The sequence below is a fragment of the Caloenas nicobarica genome, chromosome 8 (assembly GCF_036013445.1).
Source record: "Caloenas nicobarica isolate bCalNic1 chromosome 8, bCalNic1.hap1, whole genome shotgun sequence".
Lineage (NCBI taxonomy): Eukaryota > Metazoa > Chordata > Aves > Columbiformes > Columbidae > Caloenas > Caloenas nicobarica.
This window is the reverse complement of record NC_088252.1, coordinates 23,160,701-23,188,113: the sequence shown is the minus strand read 5'-3', so window position 1 is coordinate 23,188,113 and position 27,413 is coordinate 23,160,701. Positions and strand designations below refer to the sequence as shown.

Here is a 27,413-nt window from a genome sequence, read left to right as displayed (position 1 = left end):
TTAGAGGATAGCTGAGGTGGAGCTGTGTGCCATCCTAGAGTCAGCAACCGAGTGTCCCAAACTGCCTATAAGAGCACTGTGCTTTTTAAGCTTATTCTTTGAGATTCGCATTTTCTTCAGCAATCCCCAGTACGGTGAATCCTGGCTACTGAAGCAGATATTCTTGGTTTGTGTATCACTCAACCCATTGCTGCCATGAACCTGGCAGACCATGAGAGCTCAGTGGAACCAAGACGTGTTGCCTGGGAGGTGGTTAAGGAGCAACGAGGGTGCTGCAAGAACAGGAATGACAATAATCTGGTCACTGCTGGGTTGTTCTTTGCTTTGAATCAGTATGTCCAGGGTCCGAGGGTGCTTCATACAGTGGGATGATCTTTCATATGAAATATCAAGCCAGGGGCTGAAAAACTGTCACAATAAAACCCCAGGATGCTTTTAGGAATGGGTAAGGTGTAGTCATCTTTGGATATAATAACTCTGCAGAGTGCAGAGTTGTCCTGTTTAGCTCTCAAGGCTGAGTGCCTTCGCTGCTTTCTGTTCCTAAAACCTAGATAATTGTCTGAGTTTTATTGCCGCATTTTACATTTGTGAAGGATATGGGGAGAGGAGGCAGCAGTGTAGGTGAGTCTTACTGCTTGAGTGGCAGATGTTTTCTAGGCCCATCAGGGCTGGTGTTGGTAACGGGAAGTCCCAGGCAGTGGGAGCGTGGTTCGCGTGTCCTCTGCCCCCACCCGTCGTGGCTCGTTTCCTCTCTGGCCCTGTGGGGAAGACCTGCCTTTCACTTCTTGCTTTCAGAATGATGCTCAGCACTATTAACATAAGATTGGGCAGCAGGCATATATGCTTGTCCACCTCTAGGGTGCTCCTGCCATGCTCCCATCTGCTTCATTTCTAGCCAGTTCCTCCACGCTGGCCCCGGTGGCTTCCACTGACTGGTATCAGATGTCTAGCACAACAGGCTCATCCTCCAGTGGTAGGGATTGTGAAAACACTGCGTGCACACCGAGCAGTCGGACTGCATGGTGAGGAAGAGCCACAAGTGTTGGGGCTGATGTTTGGCACTTGCCAGTTCCTCTCCCGCATGAGAAGCGATGAAGGTGGAAGATGACCACAAGTTTTCTGTCTCTTAGTGTTGGGTCAGACATTGGGACTTCAGGTAGAAATGACTCCTCAAGTAGAAAACCTGTTACCTGGGGTAAAGGTACTAGGTTAGAGTAAGCACACACACACACATATATGTGTGTGTGTGTGTATATATATATATATATATATATATATATATACACACACATCAGTTCTTTCAGTCACTGCTGTTAGCTGGAGGTGCTATCCCCGTACTACCACGTGGAGACCTTGCTCCTTTCCCCCAGACTGACTCAGCATTGCTAACAGCAAGTTGTTAGGACAAGGTTATCCATGCAGGAACCCCCAGGACTGCTGTCTCTAGTTTGTACCCAAGAGTCTTAATTTGCTTTTTTTGATAAAGGACTCAACTGAGTTTGCTCCACCATGAAGCTTGTAGGATTCAGATGCTTTGCCAGCCAGGATGAGTTGGCAAAATAGCTCTGCTCCTAAGTCCCAACAGCTTAGTCTTGATGTTTCTAGTGATGTGTGAGCCCAAATTAGGAGAAAGGGGAAATGAAGTGTGATTTCTGCTTTGTTTTCTGTAGGTAGACTTAACTATGCTGTCAGATACGCCTTCTTCCTGCCTAAATGTTCCATGTAATTCTGAGGGCTGGTTGAAGAGCTCATTGTTGTTTGCTTCTCTGAGAAGCACATGTGCATAGAAGTCTTAGCTTTGAGGCACCAAGAAGATGCCCAGGTAGGCGAGGAGTGGACCTGTGGCTGCGTTCCTGCATGGTATCAATGAGCTGTATGTGGCTGCATGTAGCTTCGGAAATACATCCTGGGGAGCAGTTCAAATAGATGGCTGCATGCGTGACCACAGAGCTGTGTCAGGATAGGTAGAGAGCTCTGTAGCACCGTGGGCTTATGATTTCAGTCCAAGGGAGTCTATACCTGCCAGAGGCCACATTTGCCCTTTCCCCTTCGCACCCTGAGCTCAGAGGACTGTTCACAGCAGCTAATACAGCCCTTTGCTGCCACACTCAGCAGAGCTACAAGTCTCTTGCATCTCAGCCCCAGCAGAATGCACTTGCTGCTGCAGGTGGACACCACCTCTTTGCAAATCCACCAGCCCCTCCACTTTGTCCTGTTTTTCCCAGATGGAAGTGCTTTTCTCCAACAACAGTCTGCTCACGTCTCCCATGGCTTGGTGCGATCTCTTGCACTGATCCTTTTCCACAATCAAAACAAATCTTTCCTGATCAGGTCACAACTGATTTCAGTGGCCTTGAGGAGTCCTGACACCAAAGCAGAGTGTGGGCAGAAGCAATAGGATGCTCAAGAGCTCCAAGATTAGCATTGGCTTTTGCCTGTGTAGGGTCTTCATTTCTTTATCACATGTCACATCCAGCTCTGTAGGACCATCGGATGGTACTGTAGGACCATTGCCGCTACCCAGCGAGTGTAGTTTGTGTGCGGTGAAAAGCACTCGTTCATTGTATTGAACAATTTATTTATTTTTTTTTTATGGGCAACATTTTCAGCAGCATCTGAGTCCAGTTCTCAAAAATGATGTAGGCTTTTAAGAGGCCAAAGCCAAGATTTTAATAAATAAGTAATGATTTGGGCTGCCTCTGTTTTCTGTTACACAAGTCGAGATGTCTAAAAGGAGCCTGGTTGTCAGCAGTGTGGGATTCTGGCATTTTTACAGAATTGATGTGCTTTTAAAATATCTTAAGCTGGGCATTCAGAAATGGAGGCATCAAGAATGATTAGTTGCTTTTGAAGTCCTTTTTCTTGAAAGTTTGAGAGAAAGTTGCTGGGACGTGGAATCCTAGACGACGTGAAAAAGTGCTAAAGGTGTGTTTTGGAAGTGTGTCTGCCTGTCTGTGACTACACTTGTCCCCAGAGCACCTGCACCGTTGTACATTAAAGTACTCACAAATGCCTAACAGGGAAAGGCAAATATATCACTACTATGCTGAATGGATGGTGGGAGCGATGGACCTCTCTGGGGTACCAGCCTGTCTCCGCTTTGATTTGAAGTGGAAAATAGCAACACGTTTTGCAGGTACCATCAATGAGCTGATTGGTAATTCTGACTTGCTGAGGAAAGAAAGACAAGTTTGTATCATAAGTCCTCTACAGTAGGACCAATATATTTAAAGATAAGCATGCACAAGTTAAACGTGTTAAAGGGTTTTGTGGGTTTGATTTTATAAACCAGCAAAGTGTCAACTTTACAACTGTTATTTCCCCAGCCTAAACTCCTAACGTATATGTGATTCTCTTTGCCTCTCCTCTCAGATCTGAACCATGTCCCACCCGTCCTGGCTGCCACCCAAGAGTACCAACGAGCCTGTTGGTCATGTTACTGCAAGGATGGAGACCACACACACCTTTGGGACTCCCAGCATCTCCGTGTCCACCCAGCAGGCACCAAAGAAGTTTGCACCTGTTGTTGCCCCCAAGCCAAAGTACAACCCATACAAGCAACCAGGAGGTGATGGTAAGTATATGTTCAGGAAGGAACCACAACGGTCTAATTCAGAGGAACTGACTGCTAGCACAGGCTGTTCTTGACTTGCTCTTTGAGTTTTTGGCATCCTCCCTCTTTCAGGTCATTCAAATCAAGAAGAACATGAAGGTATCTCTTACCCTTGCTCTGGCTAGCTACCCTCCTGAGAGGTGCAGGGCTGGGGGAGTATATGGGAATAGATCTTACTTGTTTTTAACTGGAAGCAGATGTCCTCTGTCCAAAACTGATACTTTTTGAGGGGTTTTGCTTATTTGGTCTCTGCTGGTATGTGTTGATCCAAGGAGCTGGAGCTTGAACAACCTTTTTCCGTATTGGTTCTTCCATCCCAGCACAATGCGAATCCTTTACAAATGTGGGACTGTGGGTATAATTGGGATGGTAGAGCATCAGTTTGTCAGAACAGGTCTAGAAGTGCTTTCTCTCCAACCTGATTATTTGATTCAGTTTTACTTTTATTCTTTTCCCTCTGCTACGGAACACTCTTGAATATTAAATAATTTAATGATATAATCCTGAGGATATTTACACGACCATTATAGTAGCCCCTGGAGCTGTTAGGTCAGTAAAACAAACTCCTGCCGATCACCATCTGTCGGCCTTCCTCTACCTCCTGCTATAAAAGTCCTCCTGTCTTCACGTAGCTGAGTGGTGAGCGTGGGGATTGGGGTCCTGGCTTGTGAACCCGTAGAGGGAGGGAGTTCCCAGCAGCAGGAGAAAGCAGCCGGGAGCAGCTCTGGGGTTTACAAACTGGAAACCTGCAGGTTGGAGCACCCGGGATGCCCCTGGCTGACAGTGGAGAGTGGGTGGTAGAACCTTACTGCAGCAGAAACAAGGTGGAAGGCAATGATTTTAGGAGAGAGAGGTAGCTGTCTTGGCAGAGTAGTGAGTAGTGACTTTTCTATTCCCAGTGATTTACTGTGCTTACAAATGGTTGGAAACCTCTTTCCCCCTCTCCTCTCCATCCTCCCCCAAAGAAAAACTCAGCTGTATTCAAGCAAATTGCCCAACCAGCTTTTGATTTCTGGTTTTGGATGCTCTACTTTGTTCCATCACCACTTATCCCTCTTTTGTGTTGAGTGCAATAAGATAAATGTCATCCATATCTTTTTTTTCCTCTTTCTACTCTATATTTTGAAAGCTTATACATTTTCAGAAAGACTACAGAATAATGGAAAGGAGAAAGAAAACCAAAGCAGCATATTAAATCTTGCACTTGAGCGATTTTCTAAAGTTAAGGACATTTTAGAGGAAAGTTGGAAAAGTCTGATGAGTGTTTCGTTTTTTTCCCTCTGCCGCTCTAACTTCAGAGAATTCAGAACGAAAAAAGAAAATGTGTTGGAGGGGAAAAGCGAAGTCATATGCACCTGTTCTGTTGCCTTCAGTAACAAAACATTAGCGAGTAAGAGGAAGACATTTGGAATTAAAAAAGTACAAGAAAATCTATTTCTGAAGTGCAATGAAAATGTCAACTTCAAGTCAAGTGGAAATTCTTATTTTTCTAATTCTCTTAAAATTTAAAATAATAATGGAAAATGACACTTTTCCTAGGAAAACTATTATTGATCAGCTGTTATTTTTTTAATGAAAAATGTCAGTATGCCTTAATTGTTGATGCTTTAGTGACTGTAGATCTGATTATATGTGACTCAGGAACATGATCACCTTCTAAAAAATTCTTTGTTTCTTGGCATTTGGGGAAGGAGGCTTTCCCTACGAGCAGAGCAGATGCTGCAGGCTGAGAAGGGGAGACGAGGCACTCAAACATTTCTCAGGCAACACTGACCACCAGGTCCCACAAGCAACGGAGCATCGCCAGGTCTGTTAGAAACCAGGAGACATCAGGAGCTTGCAGGAGGCCTTTTTCTGTGCCAGCCCCTTGCCTTGTCTGATGCTGGGCTTTTGGAGATCCCATCACCATCCGACAGGTCTGGAAGAGCCAAGGGTTGGCCGAGACCTGGTCAGGGACCGGCGTAGTGATGTGACAGCGTGCCTGCAGCTTAAGCTAATCCACTTTCAGAAGGTGACACGCTGCTGGTTGGTGTCAGCAGCCGGTGCAAAGCCATTAGCCCAGCTGTATATAACCCTGAGAACTTGAGACTTCTGCAATCTGTCAGGCGAGGGGGAGTGGCGAGAAAATATTTAGCCCAACATGCTTCATTCACTTTCTGTGGCTCCCTTCTCTCCTTCAGGCTCCCTAATTGTTTCTTCAATGACCTCTGTTGTTTTTGCAGCAATAATTCAGCCTGGGAGACAGCTCCATGCCCCGCTGGTTCCCAGTATAAAGGAACACTCTGAGTTGTTTTGCCTAGATTTGCTCTCTGTTAATCCTGGGTCTTTCGCATCTTGCTTAGCTGTGTGAGTCTGTAGGTAGAGGAGCTGCAGCATCCTACATACCCCAGCATGTTTTCATCCCTCCGGAGCTGCTTTGCTGGAGACGCACAGGTTTTCTGCCAAGCACATGGGTGGCACGCGGTGCAGCATCTTTATGCGGGAGATGAGTGCAAGGAGTGGTGCCGCTCCGGGGAAGGGCTGTCCCAGAGCTGCTGTGGGGCAGAACGTGGCTGTGCCCATCACATTCCGGCACAGCCCTGCCTGCCACAGCCGTGTCACCGGAGTCACTTCCTTGGTACTAGGAATCTCTCTGGGAGACCAGCAAATTCTGTTCGTGCTAACTTCTTCAGCACATTGCTTTTAACATTCGGGAAAATGCATCTGGTGGCTCCGTGCTTTTTTATTATTTTCTAGGCATGTTGCTCACACGTAACAGGTCTGCCCAGCTGATAGCATTTGTGGCTTAATTTCTTGAGGGCGTTCAAAGTGCAGGGGAAAGACACTGGAGTGACAGGCTGTGGAGCAGACGCTGTGTGCATAGGGGGAAACGGCTGTACCCTATGTCTCCTTCTCACTTCCCACAAAGGCATTTCCTTGGTCTCACTTTGATTTTCTTTCTTTTTTTTCCCTGACACCTGCACAAAAATCAGCCAGATTAAAAGCTACTCAATGGAACTTCAAAACAAGTTAGAAATAGTTAAATGACGGCAAAAAAACAAGGTAGAATTGCAGCATCCAGTGGGTTATAAACCAGCAGCATTTTAATGTGGCTGGAAGCACTCAAGGCGTGCGTGATTTAGACCAGCTAAGTGAGCAATTCCCGCACTGCCAGCTGCCCTCCTCGCTATGTGCCACACTGACTCTCTTTGACTTGTTTCAAATGATATTTGTCAACTCACCAAAGCAGAGACCTTGTCTTGCTGTCACAGGGATCCCTTTGGGGGCCCCTGGATATGACTGCAGTAGTAGTAGTAGTAGTAATAATAATAATAATCAATAAGACCACAGCTCCGATTAGCGTCCTGCACGAGTCTCTGCCGTGCAGCTGGCTGGTGAGGTGAGCACAGCTGTGTTTTTACAGGCCCTACATACACCGGACCAGACTTCCACGTGCTGGGTTTCTGGAGGATTTAGTGATGGTGTTCCCTGCTGCGACAGTTCGCAGGGGATTAACCTTGGCTGATCCTGGGAGGCGAGAGCACCACAGTCTCTGGGATGTGCAGATGCCTGATGTCTTACACCACTCTGTATTTACCCTACGGAGAGAGGAGAGCTGATCGAGCCTGGGGAGGATGTTTTCCGACAAGACAAACAAGCGTGCATGAGGAGCAAGTGTAGCTGCCAATGAGTTAGGCTAGAAATCAAAATTAGGTGTCCAGACATTTGAGTAGTGTCTCTAGAAGAGTGGCACTGGGGCCAAGGGTAGTCCATAGATGGAGCTGAATGCATTTGCAGTTGTAAAGCATCTTCTGCATGTTGAGTGAAAACGGGTCCCGAGATGGATGAGACATCATCCAGCCATGGGTTCTCACAGTCCACTTCTTGTATTTGGCTCTTTTCTCTCTGCTCACATGTGTTCGGTGCTACCTGCCTCTTCTCCCTGTTCCTCAGCAGATGCCATCCAACAGCATGCACAACGGGTCTCATCCTCTGTGCTCACTGAGCAAAAAACCCTCTTAATCAAAATAAAGCCTTCTTCCACAGAAACTGTTAATTTTGTTTCCTTTAAAAGCAGTGAATACCCCATCATTGGAAATGTTCAAGGTCAGGTTGGATGAGGCTTTGAGCATCCTGCTCTAATGAAATATGTCCCTGCCCATGGCAAGAGGGTTGGATTAGAGGGTCTTTGAAGGTCCCAAACCATTCTGTGATTCTGTGGTTGCCCTCCCTCCTTTCCCTGCTGCCTATTTGTGTCCTGCTCTCCAGTTTTGACACTTCAGTTGGTGTTTCAGTATCACCACCATTGCTGGGGCTTTGGGGAAATGCTGCCACACAGCTGTTCCCATCTGTGCTGGGCTCAGGAAGATGCAGGAGATTTATAACTTGCAGATGAAGCAAATTCCCTTTTATCCTATTTTCCTTAGTTCCCCAAAAATGTGGCCTCACCCTCCAGGGCAGACTGAGGCGTCTTGTGTGGAGCAAGGTTGGTGATGGCTGGTCCACCAGCTTTGTGGATGCTGCTGTGGGCCTGGCGGCAGTGATGCCAGTGCGAGCTGGCAAACTGCGTGGCGCGGGGAGGAGAGCTGGCGCTCGCTGCCAAATAAATGCCACTATGGCAGGGCAGTCAGGGTGTGCTGGGAAAGTGCCAGTGGTTGTGAGGTCAAAATCAGAGGCTTCACAAACATGTAGAAATCTGTTGTCAGCTTTAGGCGCTTGGAAAAACCCAACTTTGGGCTCTTTGGGCCACTGGGTGGCTTGAGCATGGCAAGTAGCAAGCCTTGCGTTGTGATTTGCCTTTCGGTTTGCATCCTTTTGTTTTCAAGCCTGTTTTTATAACCGCAAAAGGTCCTTTCCCCTCCTCTCGAAATAAAACCCTGCAGACATGAAGCAGTGCAAGTCCAGGAGAAACGCCACTGTGCTGATGCAGGTCGAGCATCAGCCCCTGGGATGGAGTTGTCCAAGCCCAGCGGGGCTGCAGATTTGGACTTTTCAGTCCAGCATTCACAAACACTGTCCCAGCTCCCTGCAGGTTGAACACATCTCCTGTGCCATCATGCACGGTCACCTGAGGGGTGCTTTGGTGGCAGGGAAGAGAGCAAGTCCATCCTCGCCTATTGGGAAGTGCCAGATCATTGCCTGACAGCCTGGATGTCTCCTGCTCCTGCAAAGGTGACTGGTTCTGCTCCTAAGAAACCAAGTTCCTCATATTCTTGCCATGTATTTAATTTGTTGAAATCCAACCAGGCATGTTTGTCAAGCTACCTGAGACAGATACTGCAGTGCCAACCCTGGCCAGAACGGGATGTGCAGACAGCATCCCTCCCAGGACAGTCGCTTGCTTGGTTTACAGGACTGCACAGCGCTTGGATGTGCTTCTCTGTCACCCACCGAGGCTCTAAGGACACACTTTGCAAAATTAGCCATTTTAATTTATGCTGCTGGGTCCTTCTAAATTCAGTATTTATTAGTGCTGATGTCTTTTCCTTGTAATTGCCACCCTTCGTGAATATAATACCTGCAGAAACAGTTAACATGGATTTATTAATGGAAACTAAATGAAGAGACGAGAATCAAAGCAAGCTCTTCCCTTCGTTTCCTTGGGCAACTTTCAGATATGACGAACAACAGAGGACTCGTGCAGGTCTTAGAGGTTTTCATTACTTTTTTTTTTTTGAGCCTTTTCTTTCCATTTCCTTTGGTTGGAAGACAGGGCAAGTGACTTATGAGACAAGGCACAAGAGCAGAGCCAGCTCCAGGGTGAGGTTATGTGGTTGACACCAGTGTATATGCTTGAACCCAGCCCCAGGTTCCCCAGGGCTTGACCCTTCCAGCCTTCCCCCTCTTGATGCATGTAGAGGCTCTTGAGCACTGGTTAATGATAGTCTGCTCTGTCCCTGGGGGACTGGGAGCGTGAACTATGAGGCTGTTTGTTTTTTGTGCTGTGTGGGGTTTTTTGCCTTTTTTTTTCCTGTTTTTTTTTGTTGGTTGGTTGGCTTTTTTCTGGGGTTTTTTGGATTTGTTTGTTGGGTTTTTTTGTTTTGCGGGTGTGGGTTTTTTTTTTTTTTTGTTAGGCAAATGTACCTAGTGGGTTTTGTTTACAGCAGCTGCTATCAGTAGTTCTGTCTAATTTTTGAAGCTTGGGTATGGATTTATTGGACTAGACGCTCAGTATTTTAGCTGTGCTGTTCCCCGCTCTGCAATCTCTGACAGTTTGTAGAAGCTGAGCGGATCCCGAGTCTATTCATTACTTGGATGAGAGCCCTGAAAGAATAAATTCAGGCTGGCTTGGGAGATTCTGCGAATTTTGTGTTTGGTGTTTTTTTTTTTCTGGTTGTTTGTGCTGGGTCTACACCATAGCAAGAGGAATCCTTGTTAGTGGGAGGGTTGAGGGGCAGCGCACCTTCTCCTTGGTGCTTCACCTGAGCTTCTGTGGTGCTCTGCTCTTTGCTGGAAGGAGACTGGGGTGCAGAAGCAGCGATCTCTGCCTCAGCCCTGCTGCAGTGGTGGTTTGTGTGCACCTCGTCCAACACTAACACGAGAGAACACAATTTAGCATTTGATCGTGGTGGAGGCGGCCGCTCGCTGTCTTGCACGTGTCCCGAGTTAAGCACGTGGACTGCTGCTGCAGTGCAGATGAGGCATGGGAATATGTTGTTACTCTGTTGTTTTGATGCTGAATTGAGTCCTGTGAGTACCAGAGTGTTTTCTGGTGGGATCTGCCGGTCTCTGCCTCCTGCCTCGCTCCTCAGCTCTGCCACCAGCTGAATAAATCATTGATGCTCCAGCGGGTAGGCAGTGTCAGAGTGGTGGGACAAAAAAAATAGGCTGAGAAGTGCACTAACCCCTTTCTGGTTCTGTCATGCTCTGAGAGTTGAGCTTGTGGAGATGCAAAACGTTGTGGGAATAGAGAGAGAACCTTACTGCTGCAGGTCGTCCTGACTGTGCCTGAGCACAGCCCCCACATTGGTGCCTTTTTTCTTTATTTTTTATTTTTTTTAGGGAAATCTTTTTTTAAATTGAGTATTATAAACTTTTAAAGCCCTTCCTAATCCTTGCTCTCGTTCCTCCTAGTGTTTTTTGCACTGAACGAAATGGAGCAGATGAAGCAATGCTTTATTCATTAGTGTCAGGACTGCACCATCCACAGGCTCTTACAAAATACAGCCAGTGCAAATGAACTTGAAGCTCCAGGCCTCTTTGTGGTGGCTTTGCTACCTTCTACTCAAAAACATTTAAAGCACAAAGCAAGCCCCAAACACACAACAAGCGTGAAGGGGGGGTCCCTCATTAAGGGGTAGCTGCGAACCAGTTTGGAGCAGCCTTTCGGAAGTCTCCATTGATTTCTCTCTAATGACATCCTCTTCCCCGTTGGTTAAGAACCAAGTGAAACCAGTTGGAGATGAGTGGTGGTTCTCATTTGTATAATAGCGGATTTAAACTGCCTGAGCAAGCTGAGCTGTGCTGAAGAGGTGTGAGATCAAGCTGATGCCTTCGTGCCAGGGCAGCAACCCTCTACTCGATAGCTTATGAGTTATGGAGACATGGAGTTTTGCCCAGTTGTCCACATCATGGTGACCAGTGTCAGGACTTGTGATTCTCAGCAGTGTAAATAAAGTGGCTCTGGACGGGTCCTTCTGTTTCGATTACAGTCATCCCAAACGTTGTCACTGCTTGGGCTGGATAGTGGTGTCTGTATCTGCTTTTGTGTTAGAGACAAATGTGTAGGTCTGTGCTCTTGGCTTTTCTCTTCAGATGAACATTTTCTTTTTTGAAATACCGCCTCAGATAACGGCACCAGGAAAAAAGCGACATAAAACAGGTACATAAATCTATTGTTGAACTAGTATACTTATCCATAGTTCACAAAAAGTCAAGTCAAGCCACCAGGTTTTATTAACAATTCTGACTGTGTTTTGTTAGAATTACAAATATTAAACTTTCACAGGCTCTGGAACACGTTGTCTCTTATTTGGGAACTACTTGAAGTAGTGCCTGGCCTTGTTTTTCATTCTGGTGAATGAGCTCGTATTTTTCTCTGTTATTTGGTATCATAAAGCAAACATTACACTCCTCAGCAGGTAGGTAGGGGTGGTTTTTTTGGTTTTTTTTCGCTTCCATGCCTATTTTTTTCCCATTTTCTTTTTGTCCTGTCTGTTCTTCCAAGATACTATATTTAATTTTTCCACTTCATTATTTCAGACGTTGAATAGTGATTCATCTTCTCAGTGGCCGGTTCTGTGAACCACAATAGTTTGTGTAGAATAAAGAAAAAGGGCAAAAAAGGGAAGGGGAAAAAAAAAAGACAGTTCTGACACACACTGGAATGGAAAGAAGCCATCTTTTTATAACTCAAATTGCAAACATCTGTCATCAACTATATCAAACCCACTTTAAGAAAGATAATGTTTGTCCTCTGTGTAGTTTTAAAGGGCTGTGGTGCCCAATCAAAGCAAGAGTACAATGTTAATACAGAAATAGCTTGAATTCAAGTAGGCAGCACTTGTCCCTTTTATTTTAATCTGAAATTTTAACATCCTCCAGATGCTAGTCTGTTAAATAATAACAATTGTTATGTGACAGTTGAGTAATTTTTTTTTTGCCCTTGTTCACACAATGCAGGTCTTCTATGCCCTGAAAACTCGCTGTTATAATAAAGGATTATACGTATATTTTCCCTTTTCTCTGCCTAAAGCTTTTTTGCTCTGCCAGACGGAGTACTGCAAAGTCAGAGGAACCAATAAATGTCTATTGGATTATATTACAGGTTGGTCTAATAAAAGGTTAGAAGAATGAATGAGCAGCTCTTGAAGCCGCAGAAGCTGTACTTGTGGCCAAAGAGCAGACATTTCTGGCGGTGAACACTACAGAATTACAATTTCGACTAAATATACACGGCCCAAAATGCTCGTTGCTTAAGCAAAGCACGTGGAGTTGAGGGTCCGGCAGCTCTGGCTGCCCCGGTGAGGGTGGTTATGCAGAAGGGGATGAGGCGGGATCTGCTCTAGATCCGAATAAGTAGACATCGCTATCTAAAAATTCCTCTTCTGCCTTCTTCTTTAACTAGCGCACATGCTGGAAAGCCGTAGCCATGCAAGAACGTGCAAGCATGCTCTGGGAGCTCGACTGGGGATTTACCCAAACTATTTGAGGAGCTGTGAAGTGCAAAAGATTTACAGGTCTCTTCCAGCTCTCAATTCCTGTGATGACAATGACTAAGGAAAGGTTTTGGTTTAGCCTAGACATGACCAAACCATAATGCAAAGCCTGGCGTGAAGGAAGGTAGAAATCACGCTGGGATGAGAACTGGCCTTTGTTTTGCTGAGTACTGAGTTGATGGGAAATGCTGTGGAGCTGAGGAATAATTATTAGAGGAGGGACCTGTATATCTGGGCCACCTCTGTTACAAGATTGATTTGGAAAGCTTTAGCAGCTGGCTTCTTTAGATATAAATGGTGCTAAAACAGTACTAGTAAACACAGTCTTTTTCTAAAGTAAATTCAATATAGAATTATAAATGTTTGAAATTTGTCATAAAAATTGAATATAATGAGGGTTAAATTCTTACTAAGTGGAGACCGATGGTCTCTGAGGTCAGTGACCCCATCCTCAGCAATACTAGCTGGTAATGGACGTGTTCTTTGGTATCAAAATCAACTTAACTTTTTGTCTCACTTGCGCCTCAGCACGAACTCCATGTTTCTCATCTCAACTCGCTTCCCTGCCAAACCCCATCACCTGGGGCTTTTCTGCAAAAGACACAGTGCCGTGCTGTGGCCGTTTCTGCACGTACTGGGAGCATGTTGGGTGCCTCAGTGGCTTCCTTGAGACCTAGATGTGTTTACAGTTGGGTGCATTTCCAGCTGCTTTCCTCATCCAGAACAATCCAGCTCTGCTATTTGCAGGACCAGGTCACCTCTTGGCCCCTGAAGTATCAGCATCAGCTTTACAATGTGCCATTGAACTGCTCAAGGGAACATACTAACCCCATGCATGTTGTGTATGTGCAGAGCTTTTTGCAGTAAAAGAAAAGGGATAATTGTAGGTCCCGGGCTGCTTCTCAGGCAGGGTACGGAAAGGAGGGTTTCTCAGTGAAGATCCATTAGCACTGCTCCAGCTGACAGGCAGTGAAACAGGAGGTAAAAGTCCATTCTTCTCCCTTCCCAGTCCTGTGATTTAAAATGTTTGAACGCACGCTTCAGAAGCCGGGAAAGTAAAAGCCCCCAGTTGTGCCAGGAGACTCTGCAAAGGCCACGGCGAGCGAAGGGGCTGTGGAGTGTTAATACAGTCCATCATTTTGTAACGAGCCCGATGTTCTTGTATGAGCCGTGTCAGGCTGTTGTCTGCACGCTGTCTTTGCTGATCACAGTAATCGGGTCATAAGAGAGGGAGAAGTAATAGCGTGTCTCTTAGCAACCAGCCCCAGGAGAAAGAGAAAATTACTCAAACAGACTATCCAGCCAGGGAAGTAGAAAGATGAAATTTTCTGAAAGTCTGTTGGAAAGTGCTCAGGGACATAATTCTTTTATGTGTGAGATCCTTATAGGCTGGATCCAATGATATGAGGCACTTTTGGTTTTTTTCTTGTTGCCTTCCTGGTAAACTTTTATTTTTAATTGGCCTCAGATTAAAACAGGGAGTGGGGGAAACCTCTGAAACAGGGAGGTTTTTAAAAAATAAGCGGCAGATTTTTGTATTATCTTTAACAATACTGGGGAGAAGGGAGAGAGGAGAGGTCAGCGTGTCTCAGGCAGGAGATGAGGGGAGCCTCTTATCTCCGCGCGAGTGCTTTGGATGCTTCCCGTGTCAGTGCCAGCCAAAGCACGTTGCTCTATCTGCCGATGCCGCGGTGGCGCGTACAAAACAAACTCGTCGGGTCTGTGTTGCCTTGCACGGGGTGTCACGTCCCGTGAGTGTCATGAACCGTGCGCTGTGCTGATTGACAGCTTGACAGAGAGCTGGACCTGACATGTGGGACAGCCCAGCTGAGAGGTCAAATGGGGCAGGTACCGGTCAAGTTCGTGCCAGTGGCTTTTTTCTCATTACACCAGTTTTCTGTCCTCTGCCACGCTACTGGTTTGTGTAAGACATGTAGGGGGACATCTTTGAGGCCCCCTCAAAGGCTATATGGCCAACATTGGCCCCAGGGCTCAGAGAGGAGGGTGGTGATGGGGACAGTCTGGCAGTCATAGGAATAAAATCAGCCATTTGCACTTTGTGTGGGGGATGGGGACAAGCTTGTGTGCTCATATCCTGTGCTTTTTAAAAAAAAAATAAATATTCCAGAAAGTTGTACATCTGTGGTCTTGTGCACTTGTCTGCCTCCTTCCTGATGGGGTATGCTGGCTGCTCAGGGGAAGGGGACTGTGTTTGGGACAGTCTGCCCACCCTCGCTAAGCAAGAATGTAGGTTTGTGTGTGTCTAATGGAAAGGTGCATGGTCTAAGATGGTCAAGCCTTCTCCAGGTTTGCAGTTGCATCCTTAAAACTACTGCAGAGACAAAATGTTTCTAAAAGTCTGGTTTAGTCCCTGACTGAAGAGACATAGGGCAACTGTTGTATATGTGGAGGGGAACAGATACCTTTAGATTACTGATCCAGCTACTAATCTGTGCTCTTCCTCTACTTTTGTTTGCTCTGGAATCCCAGGGCATGCCTAGGTTGTGCAGAGGGATCAGCTCACCTCTACCTTGGGTAACTTGACTTCTGTTGACAGGTTTACCTGCAGGTTCATGTGTTTTAGTGAAAGCTGCAACCATTCCCCCAAATTGGGATCCTGGACAGTTGGGTAAAGCTCTGAGCTGCGGTGCTTGAGCTGTTGTTGGTACCTGGGTTCACTCGAGTCTTTGTCGGCTTGAGTTCAACCCGTGGATGGTATTGCAGACATGTTCCAGGAGATAATTGCTAAAGTTTTCGGAGACAAGGCTGACTTCAGCTCTTATCCTGGAAATAATCAGTAGAAGAGCAAGGAGAAAAAAAACAACCTTGCAGCTGTACAGAATTAATAGCTTAGGAGCAACATCTACTACTGTCATGGAAAAGTGAGATAAGGAACAATATTAATTGTAACTGCTTCCAAGGAAATCATAGAGGCTGCTGCTTTGCTGTCTTGTCATAAAGAAGAAAGACTTTCTTCCTTAAAAGTTTAGTAATTGAAGAGTTTCCTTGCTATTTTTGTGAGTGCCAGTAAGTGATGTTTCCTGGAAATTTTCCCCCAACCCTATAAATACCGCCCCAGGGCTTACAACGGTGACTCAGTTTGGGAAGTCAACGCCATGCACTTCCTCAACGCAGCCGAGCGTGCCCCCGGGCAGAGCGTGCGACTTCTGCAAAACCGTCGATTGGTTGTTAAACTGCAGGACAATTAGGCTCCTTCTTGAAAACTGGATTCCTGTTACTCAGGCTTACCTTTTCTGTCATGTTAGGGATGAAGGCAGAGGAAGCTGAAACACAGTTTGGGTCTGGAAAGTTCTAATTGGCATTTTGAGGTGCCACCTTTCCTCTTGGTAACGTGGTCATCGAATGACCCCAGCTGACAGATAGATGAGATGCTCCTAATTGCCACTTCTCACTGACCCGGGACCAAGATTATCTCACAGATCTTGCTTTTGTAATTGGGTTCTTTCCTCCTTCCCGTTATGCTTTTGACATCACTTTTTGTACTGACTGGGCACAAATCGAGCCATTTATAATTCTTTGTGTGGTGCCCAAGGAGAAATAGGACCTGTCTGACTGAATTCATTCTGCAAATATAGAAGGAAAATTGCACTGGGAGCTCATGTCTGACACAGCTGTCTTACATAAAAATGAATTTGTAAAGACAAGAAGCAACACATGAGAGAAGTGTGAGCTGGGTAAAATCCCAGCTGGCCTGCATCTCCTCCGGTATCAGTGTGGACATGAGACCACACAGCCGTAATGGGTAATATATGAAGTGTTGCAGTATGTTCCTCATCTTCTGCTTAGTCCATTCAGTGCCTTAGATTTGGATTAAATTCATAATTCCATTTTCCTTGTTAACCCGTCCCTGCCGGCAGTGGTCCTGCGGAGTTTGAGCCCGTAACCCTTCTTTACAGCAGGGAATGCAGTTGGGTTTGTAACATGAGAAAACTTGACTGACTTCTCTTGGTGCATCGGGCGCTCAGCCTGTGTGTGTAAAAATGGGACATTTGCCCTCAAGAGGGAAAAATGACCTTGCGGCAGCAGGAGGGGATCGTGCTGGTGGATCTCCACCAAGATTTCTAGGTCTTGTTCGATTGTTCTCTTCCCTCATTAGGGACAAGAGTCTTTTAGAGAGCTGCAGGAACAATTGGTTTGGCTGAGCCTGAAAAATCTTGATATTTAAACATTTCTCTGTGCCAGTAAATCACTCTTGTTAGCCAGACAGAAAATACTTTAAACCTAGCAGCTAATCCAAGACAAGAGATGTGATGATACATGATCGTAGCTGAACTCTTTCCCTACAATCGCAGTTGGAGTTTTTAAAACAAATAGTTGCTGAACCACCATGTTTCCACTCTAAGTATATGGCGCTTTCCTGAGATATTGCAGACACAAACTAATGGAGGAACCGTTTGCCTTGTTATGTTTTCTCACATGGGAAGACTATTAATCTTCCTGTTTCTGGTGCACATTTAGCGCTGCCTGATTGTATGTGTCCAAAAGTGCTCTTGCTAATGATTCCTTTGGCCTCAACGGGAATGTGTTGTGTAACTGCGGCAGGGAAACAAATAAAAGAGAAATAAGGTAGTAGGGTAACTATTTTGAGAGATGAGCTTTCGCTTGGCATGTTGATTTTCCCAAGAGATACGGCACATCCAATACCTCGTGTAAGTTGACCATCCGCCATGGCACGGGTCTCCAGAGTAGGAATATTCCATTTTAAGAATCTCTTGGATAAGACACGGGCTCATATTTGATGGACACAGCCAACTATTTAAACGTTAAAGTGCTATGAATTCCACCTGTGAAACTGGAGGCGGAGGTAACACAAGTTGGAAAATCTGGGCCTAAATGTCAGGGCCTAAAGGTCATATTTCATCGGTGGAAAGTGCAGTTGTCACCACAAATGTGAGGCCGCACGAATGGAATTGCGAGGCTCCCTAACTATCTGATCGCCTAGTACCTAAGCAAATATGCCTAGTTTACACCGAATCCAGAGTTTGGTGGTTTTTTGTTGTTTTTGTTTTTGTTTTTTTCCGAACAAATCTGTCCAGCAAGTGCGGTTCTTATTTTAGGATGCAAGCTCCCGTTTTCTTGTTTATCTTGTTTCCTTGTGGTCCAAGAGTGGTGATTAAGGTTCTGGACATTTGGCCCGTGACTGGGATGGAGCTGAAATCGGAGCTTTCTCTTGTAGCACTTCTGGCTCTGTCATGCCCAGAGTAATCAAAACTCTTTATGAGAGGAGCTGGAAAACTCATAAGGCATCAGAAAAAGCAGGGAGATGCATCTTATTTCTATAAGCATTTAATTGCAAAATCTTCCAGCTACTTAGAAAAACGATCAGTTAAGTCTATATTGGAAGGCAGCAAATGTCTATTTGTGGGGACTAGGGAAGTTTCCATCATTTCAGATTTCTTACCTTCTTGTTCTTCCTTCTCTATTGGAAAAGGTAAATTATTAAAATGAGGGTGTGTTTTGAAAAGCAGATTTCTAAAGAGAGCTTGGAGGAGTCTGTGATTGTTTGTTAATTATTTCATATGGAATAATCATCAGTTGCAAGTGACCAAGAAACAACAAAGTATTTGTTTGCTGATCCAAATGTTTTAGCATGGTGTTTGAAAATAAAATCTTGGTTTTGTCTGGTTGTCCCTCATTCAGTATCCCTCTGATGCTTGGGCAGCTCGGTTGCTGCAAAGTTAGGTCAGCAATGGCTCCTCTGAGTGGATTTACATAAATGCAGCTGCTTGAACCTTGCAAATAAGTTTGTTATTTATGCACAAGGAAGATGTTAAGCCAGACCCTTCTTGTCAGAGCTGGCCCAGTTCAGCTGAGAAAAGGGACAGCCTGCAAGGAAAAAAAAACTTTCAGCTTTAGCCAGTAGCTCCAGTTCTTATTGGGAATAATCTGCACTGGGACACAGATGTGTTTACTGTGAAAACGCCAATTTTATATCACCATATCTATGTGCTTTTTTATATTTGTTGGAAAATAAGAGAATGGAGTTTTCTGTCTTTGACTAAATATTTTCCTATTAGGGACTGGGAGCTGTGTCCCAGCAGGCTTATTCACATACTGTACTTCAGCTGTGGGCTTATCTTAATGGGGAGGGAGCCCGCTGCCCAGTTAGCTGTCACGTGGAGACTGGGGACCTGAGAAATCTCAGTTGAAGCTGAGTGTTTGTAGCTCTCGGTGAGTTAGCAAGTGGAGTAAAGCTCTAAGCACTGCGTTATTTCGAAGTCACCTTAGTAACTCCAGTGAAAATCACCGATCACAATTTTGCCTCCTCCCGGTCATCATATGCGAGCTACCAGAGTTAAGAGGCATCTTTAGCCCTAGGGAGGTCCTTACTGAGCTTCTCAGATCTTACGACCAGTAGTGTGGTAGTTGCAATACAAATGGGCTGGTGGATTGGGGTCGGTCAGCTGGCGTATGGTCCAGGCTGGGGGTTTGGGATGTTGCTTTCAACACAGTGGTGAAACCTGATCCATTTCCCATCAGCTTGGGTACCTGATAAGCAAAGTGTTGCTTCTCGGATTTCATTAATACGTTGTCTGTTGTCTCATAAATCTCCCCATCAAGCTCTAAGTAAACACCCCTGGGTGGAATCAACAGATCATCTTTGTGGCATTTCTTGTCATCTAAATAATAATTCATTAAAAATTTAATGACTTTCTTGCTCTGGAGAGGAAAAAAAGAGAGCTGGCGCCTGCCTTTAAAGTTTGTCTTGTATTGTTTGGTGATTTTTCTTTTGTTTTGGAGTTTTTTTGATTTTATTTTGGAGGAAATCAGGTTGAGAAACTGAAAGAAAACCGTCTTATTACAAAAAGCTCGAGTGCTTCTGAGAACATTTAAAACAGGGATGACTAGAAATGACCTTTCCATCCTGGAGCGAACTTTGAGTGTATTCTCCCTTTGGCATTTCTAATGATAGACTTTCCATCTGGTCTTTGCTTAAAAGCTAAGATGCAACTTTTTTTTTTTTTCCCTTTTTTTTTTTTTTTTTTCAGATTAAAACTCTGTGTACTCTAAAATTAATCCTCTTGATCATTTCACTTCAGGGAGAAGAGTGCAGAAACACTGGGAGTGTTTGCTTATTTTTAGCAGCTCCATTCAGTCCTCCTGGCAGCAGGTTCCTTTTGTCCCAAATCAAGTTTCTGATTTGGGGAAACCCTGGGTTTCCCTCTGTTTGAATTTGGGGAGGTTAAACTCCTTACAGGAGATTTTAAAATATATTGAAGAGATGTCAGTGGTCCTGGTGAGGTGCGTGATCTCGATCGGTGGGAGGGATTTGTGTTTACGTTAACTACCCCTGGTAATACTGCAATTTCTAATGCTGCAAATTCCCTGGTCCCAGTTTCCCATACTGATTCCCCAAAGCTGAATGTGCAAGAGCGAAATCCTAGCAAATGAATGCTTCGGGGAAGAATTTGGGATCTCCTGAGATGTACCGCTGCAACCATTCAGCCTCATTTCAGCAGAATCTGTGGGGAAAGTATGTAAACTGATCCTTTTGCTTAGCAAAGCTTTTCAACAAATGCCTAATTCGATACATGCTTTCCAAAGGCCCATGGGACGGAACATTTAAGCATGCACTTGAACTTGAGCGTGTAACTGAGTCCGTGCTGCATGGAAGCATGTGCGTGCACAAGGGCAATGCTGCTCTGAATCACGCGTAGGAACATCAGACACCAGGCTTTTAAAAATCTTTTTTTCTTCCACGTGACACCGGTCACTACTGAATTCTGTTTTCTCTCTTTTTTTCCCTTCTTCATCCTTCTATTCAACAAAGTTCTACAAAAATATATGCAGGTGGGAGATTACTGGTGAGCCATCCATTTCTCAGATGTTGTTCTGGTGGTGACAGCAGAAAGCAAACCTATCAGCTAAGTCGTGTTTCTATCAGAACTGCATATGGGGCATGCACAGAAAACATACGTTTTCTGGACATCAGGAAGGCTCTGCAGAAGAGCAGATGTTGTTTGGGGCTCTTGGCAGGTAGATGCTCTGCTGAGGGTATTGGAGTTTTTGCTGCAGGTTCTTCTGGTGACCCAATCTATTAAAACAATGAGAGGGAGAAAGGATGTTGCAAATAATAGAAGAGAACAATTCTGGCACATGTAGCTTCCTCTTCATAAAGCTGCTTTTCCCTTGAGGCAATTACATCTTGCATCTTATGAGAAGAAAATCGTACAGTGTAAAAGGAAGTCTGAACTGCTTACCAATGAATTTAGAAACCCAGAAGTTGGATTCCTTTTATGAAGAGATATATGGGTCCTATTCCAGTATATTAGGGAAGCTTTTTTAAGATACATCTCTGAAAATAGGAGAACTCTGGGAATCACTTCTTTAAAATAATACTTGTGTGTGGCTTATGTTAATATTCGTGGAACCTTAGGGGATGTATGCTCAGCAAAATGAAGGTGCCCAGAGAACGAAAGCAGCAGAGAGTCGCTGTCTTTAGCTGGAGCTGCTCGGCAGGACGGAACGTGGGAGGACGGCTTCGTGTTCCTGGGGATGCTGGTGACGTGGGTGAGCGTGGTCCGAGGGCTGTCCTCGCTTCGCCCTCCTGCGATGGCTCCTGAGGGGCTCTTCTGCCTCCAGAAATAGCTGGCACATTGCAGTGCTCTAATTATGCCCATTTTCCTGCTGCATCGCCCGCACGGCTCCCTGTTCCTTCTGCAGGAAGCGTTGCCCAAAGGCTGCCTGCCCGCCGGGTTTGCTCCATGACAGCCCCGCTGCTGCGGATTTACAGCTCCCTGTTGTGTATCAGGGTGAAAAGCAGGGTCTGTCCAACGGTTTGCAACCTTTTAGCCCCTCCTCAGTACTTTTCTCTCTTCCCATTCCCCTCAATTGAAATAAAGGCACGGAGGGAGAGGGGGAAAGAAAGTGGAGTTGATTTTCTATGAGGAGCACAAATAGTGAAGTGCAGTCCAGGTAAGGATATTTTATGCAAACCCCAGCAAGCTGGAAAACAACACACAAAAAATGGGGGAAAAAAGCGGCTAGAGTCCTTCTGAAGAATTTCTTCATTTTCTGCAGAGTACGTAATTGAAAGGGATGTTTTTTGATAAAGGCTAAGTTGTGTACGGGCATGAAAAATTCAGCAGGGGATTTAAGCCATTTCCAAACCACATGAAACATTAAATATTTCACTCAAGAATAACTTGAAGATGGCTTGCATCGTCCCAAGCTTTAAGCAGTCATCTGATTCTTCTCTTGGAAATGTTAAATATATAGTAAAGGAGAGCCAACGTAGGCTTTATCTTCTTTCTCATGATGAGTGCAGAGCCATTGCCTTGAAAGATTTTGCTGGCTGACCTGACACACACCTTTGTTTACCCATCTTGGCTAGATGATTTTAGCTGTAACATTTTCAAGAACAGAGGAGCAGATATCAGTGCTGCAATTGCAGCATGCCATTCTGTGCTTCTGAGCAGATTCAGCCTTGGGCTCTTGTCTGAGTGGCTCTCAAATTAGCCTTTTAAATCCAGTGGAATTAAAGATTTTAATCAAGCAAGATGCTAATCACCATGACATGATGTGATATGTATGGCCTGATAAGGATATAGAGTAAATCTCTCAGACTCTTGAAAGCAGAGAATCCTGTTCCTTAAATGATCTTCAGCATCCACATCTAGGTTTTGCCTAGGTCTGGTATTGGATTTTAAGGCTAGGTTATGTCTGTATTTTTAAATTTAAAATCCTTCCTTTGTATAGGAAGATAAATATTGGCTAATTTCAGCTCGTTCTCAGGTGTGTTCTTGATTACTTCTTGTTTTCTTGACAGCCCAGGTACCCAAAAATGCCATGTGTTCTCTTTAAATAAGGTTGTTATCCAGCTGGGTGTCATTCATCAAGGAAATCTGACTGTGATGGTTTCAATTCTCTAAGAATGAACTTTGCTGTTGTATAAAGCAGTCACCTTGGCTGACTGCGTGCAGCAAGTCACGCATGGCAAAATTAAAGTGATGTTGGTAAAGAGTGAAATCTGGTGGTGTCAGTTTTCAAAACCTTCTGTCGTTCAGTTTCTTTAGCAAAACTGGTTAGTGCTCTCCAAAGGAGCATGGTTGTCTCTTCTTCTCTAGGCAGACACTAGGGCCATGATACTCAAATTTGTGCCAAAGATGGTCCTTTAAGAAGACTCTGCACCCTTAAATATCTCCACATACGCTCTTACCAGGGCAGACAGCACGATTCCTCATCGTTGTGCTGTAGAAACACCACACCGGCAAGCAGTAACATAACCTCCTCATTATTTCACTTTGGACTGGAAAAAGGCAAGAGCGTAGTGATAATTTTCAGCTCCAGGGCACCGCATCTATCGCGGGGGAGATCTAGACCAAGGCGTGGATGGTGTTGATGCAACCAGGGTGCCACAGAGAGCACTCAGCCTTGAGCAGCCTGGAGACAAGCCAGTCCAGAGCAGCTGGCCCAGAGGTTGCTTTTCTCCTTGTTGTGATTCACGAAGCAAGTGGTGACATTGGCTCCAAAATCCTCCATATCTTCAGAGTGACTGGGCTAATAAGCAGTTCCGAATGATTCACCTTGAAGCCTAATCGTATCGGGCATCTCTCTGCATTAAAAAGATTTCCGAGCAAAGCTCCTGCTTGGGCTCCCTCTGGCTCTTTGCGCTTGCTGGTAACATCGAATTGGAAGTCGTTCTCCTTCCCACAGCATCTTCTGTCTGATGGAAGAAGAGGTCTACTCTTCCAAGGCTCACTGAGGGAGGGATTTTTGTTCGAAGGTGAGATGGACCATCCACTCTTGCCCTGTGCTGCTAAAGACACTTTCCTTCCTTTTCCCTTCTCCAGGCAGGTGCTTGTGGCAGTGTGGGGAGATGCACGTTACAGAGAATAACCTTTGTATGTCACTGCAGCCGTCAGCAGACCTCTAAGTATGATAGAGGTTTCTGTGCTCATAGAAGATTTATCCTCTTTCCTTGCTCCCTGCGCACACGCTCAAACAGTATCTCCATTTTAGTTGTTTTCTGAGAGGTTATTAATATTGAAGTGGAGATTAAGAATGAAGATCAATCACTAATCTGAAAAGAATGGATTTGCGCTTTCCTGCAGCAAGGCTGGAAAAGAAGTTAAAATGAAAGAAAATCAAGAGAGATTCCCCACCAAACCTAATTTAATTTTTTTACCTAACGTTGTCCAAGTAGCAGCTCTGAGGGAAAACCAAAACTCAGAGGGAACACTTCAAAAGTCCAGCTCGGAAACTGTAGCAATATGTTACTACAATTTGTTTTCATTTTTTTTTTCCACAACATTTTATTTCAAGAATAAAATCTCCGGCTTTTCAAACAAAACCACAATCTTTGCAGAAGATTTTCATTTTCTTCCGCATTTTTCCTTTTAACACTGTCCACAAATATTTCAGTAAATCATTTTCTGTTGGTTAAACAGAAAAGTTTTAATTCAATCTGAAAATGATCTCGCCCAGATTTCTCTAAACCAAATAATTGGCCCAGCTTTTGGTGTGGTATGTTTTACTGCAAGGGCACCCTCTCAGTTACCCTGGGCTGGTGCCAAACCCTAATATTTTTTTCTCTGGAAGCGGGGGCACCTCATGCTGAGCAGAGTTATAGCAGACCTGCTGGTTTGATCAACTGCTCTCTCAGAATGGTCAGAGGCTTGGAATGTGTGCTTGGATAACTACAATATCATGGTAATTCCTGTTGGGGATGCAAGATGAGAGCCACGCATCCCCAAAACCGTCACAGTTACCAGGATGTCACCGTTCATCCCTGCTTCCATTCTGAGAATAGGTGGTCTCCTTGGGTCACTTTAAGGAGGTAATTTTTTTGTAACGAGTGTCGCGAATGGGAATATAATTCTCATGCTTGGGGAGTCCTTTTTGTGCCTGTGTTATTCACCTCTCCCTCACCCACTTCAGGATGCTCCTGGTGGGAAGTGCCCTCACTCCTCTTGTATTCCCCACCACGGTGCTCTAGGCTCGGACCAGCAGGAAGGATGAGGCTGTTCCTGGTAGGGGATTTTGTGGAATGTGGAAAACATAAATGCGGTTATTTATCCAGAAAGTCAAGTTTAGCACGTTGTTTCCTGACCAGTTCATTTGTTGAATTATGCAAAAGAGTAAATTTTAAAGCCTTTCTGCTCAAAATATGGCAATAACTGCACATGTAAATGTGTATAGTAACTTTGGAGTGTTGGGCAGTGATTCTTGGTACAGAAAGCTTGTGCATCAGTGTTTTAGGGTAAAATTAATCTCAAAGAAGAGGAAGCCCGCATTTTTTTTTTCTGCCTTCGTTATCTAAAAGTTCAGTAGAGAGGATGTAGAGCACCTCCAGCTGGCATCTACCTGGGGAAAGATACCGGTCTCCTCGCCCACCTTTTTTTTTTTTTCCTCTCTTTCGTTTGATTATAATCCCATTTCTCTTCCATGGTCTAGCCAGATTATGTGTGACATTTCCAGTAGGTACCAGCGAAAGGAACCAAACTCCACAAAACCACTACCACTCTGTATAAATATATAAATTTATATATGGAGATACGGAACGCTAGTTATTTACTTTGAAAGAAGAAGATAGAGGTTAATTCTATTTATCCAACATTTAATTTTCTCTTAAATTATGTACAGGGACTAAGGATGTAAGTTATTATTCAGCTGTTACTGTGGTTAATAAGAAAGCGATTAATTTTGTAGCATGAAGAAAATCTAGCTAGTTTTTTGCTCCCCGGTAGCACTGACTAATTGCTATAGAAGGAAGAAAGCCAGGGCTGTTTGTATTGGTGAAAACAGTGAACTAAGACATGTCTGATAAAGACACATGTTTTCCTTTAATCTTTCCAAGTTTGAATGTTTATGAGATTTACATGGGGAGCGGTGGGGAAGAGGATGGGAGGAACTAAATAAGCCACTCCGAAAAATTGATTTATGGAAGTTTGTTTGATGAGTTCATCTGAGAGCCATACATGCATTTCCCACTTGGTGTTTTTGCTCCAACTTCTCAAGCCAGCAGCAGAAGACTTTGTGAAGAGGACATGTTGCAGGAAGGTTGACCTCATCACCCAGGGAAGCAGTCTAGTTATGGCAGTGGTTTCTTTTGTCCCTCTCCTTTTTATGCTGGGCAAGCAGAATGGATCCAGCGCTTCCAGATGTTCTGCAGCGTGGGCCACTGCTGGCTGCGAGGCTCAAGCCAAGGCTGCAGCACATCAGGTTTCCTCTGACTGCTCAGGTTGCTATTCATCCCCAAAGTGGGAAAACAACCCAAAAACAGTTATAGAAAAAGATAAGCCTGAAATTGCTTAAAAACTCTTGGCTGCAGCTTCCAAAACTTGCAGAAGTCCCTTGGCAGTAAAGAACTCTGGGAGATGGGTTTTTTTTGCGATCTGTGCAGTGTTTTGTATTTCATCACTAGGTACAGAGAGGGTTTGGTTGGTGATAAGAAAGGATGTATCTGAAGGACATGGTCCCCATTGTCTCTGGCTGGCTCCTCAGGGGGGAAAACTGACTGAAAAAACAGATTTGTTTTCATTGTGTCACAGAACAACAGCCAGGGAGAATGAGGTCTTAATCCAGTGGCATAGCTCATTTTTTTCTACTTCTTCACAACAGCCCTCTTTAGTAAATTCGTGCATATGTCAACTCTTGTCAGGAGCTCTTAGCAATGAACAAATGAGTTGAACACCATAATCTAATAAACAAATAGATAACCCATTTTGGTTTTGTTCTGAGTGAGGCAGCGTTTCCCTTATTGAGTTGTTTCATGGACCTTTCGCTCTGCAGCGCAGAGGGATGCTGTGTGGGAATGCAGCCCGTGTTTCCTCTCCAAGGACAGAGTTTGCTCTTCTGACTTAGATGCCCTGATTTCCAGCATATTTCCAGTTGTTTGTGTTGAAATCTTTCCATCTCAGCAGGCTGTTTTCTGCCTTTTTTTTTTTTTTCCAAATTATTCGGAACTACTTTTGTCTCTGTTATTGGACCTGAGCAGCTGCAACAGAAAGTGAGATCTCATCGTACTAGTTGCTGCACATACCAAGTAAGGCAGACTCCATCCTTACATCTACAAATAAACACTGGAGGGAAGACAGAGGGAGACTCTGTGTGCTCATGGACTGACGTACAGTGGGGTTAGGTGACATCCCCGAAGTCCTAAAAGAAATCTATGACAAGGAACGGCACTTAGAGCTTTTCTGTTAATCTTATGGCTCTTCTTCCTTCTTCTGTTTTAGCACAGATTTTAATTAAAGTTTTACAGTGCCGCGGGCTGTTTCTTACATTGGCTCAACTTTAATCCTTCACTAAGCTTTAGTAAAGGACTGATTTATTTTCCACAGAGCTGAGTTCTGATACTAGCAGACCTCTCCTCTAAGCAGATAGCGTTCTTATGGAGATAGTCGTCATGTGTAACGTGATCTGAGCAGGAGCAGATTTGCATCGTTTTTACAAAGGAGCTTGTTGAGGCGAGCAAAAGAAGTCATCTCTATTGCAGAGAGGTTGGCGTGGGACTTTACCTGGAATGCTTTGCCCCACCGTCATGTGGAAAAATATGCTGAAGAGTCAAAACACAGCCTTGTATCGATGCCTTTGTACTTATAATGTAAGCATACAAAGTGTAAGGTGTTTGAGTGAAGTGCAATGAGGGAAAACAACCCCGCTTGTCCTTACAGCTGCCTCTCCCTACCCTGTGACCA

At 44.8% G+C, this 27,413-nt stretch overlaps 1 protein-coding gene across 6 annotated transcripts in view; it reads left to right on the top strand.

The window, feature by feature from the left end:
• Window positions 1–27,413, top strand: part of LPP (LIM domain containing preferred translocation partner in lipoma) — a 344,425-nt gene that overhangs the window by 121,884 nt on the left and 195,128 nt on the right. For all 6 annotated transcript variants that reach the window (XM_065639708.1, XM_065639703.1, XM_065639706.1 and 3 more), the window contains one exon: window positions 3,373–3,574. In XM_065639708.1, coding sequence (XP_065495780.1) covers window positions 3,382–3,574 — 193 coding nt within the window. In that variant the 5' untranslated portion in view covers window positions 3,373–3,381. The remainder of the gene's footprint in view (window positions 1–3,372; window positions 3,575–27,413) is intronic.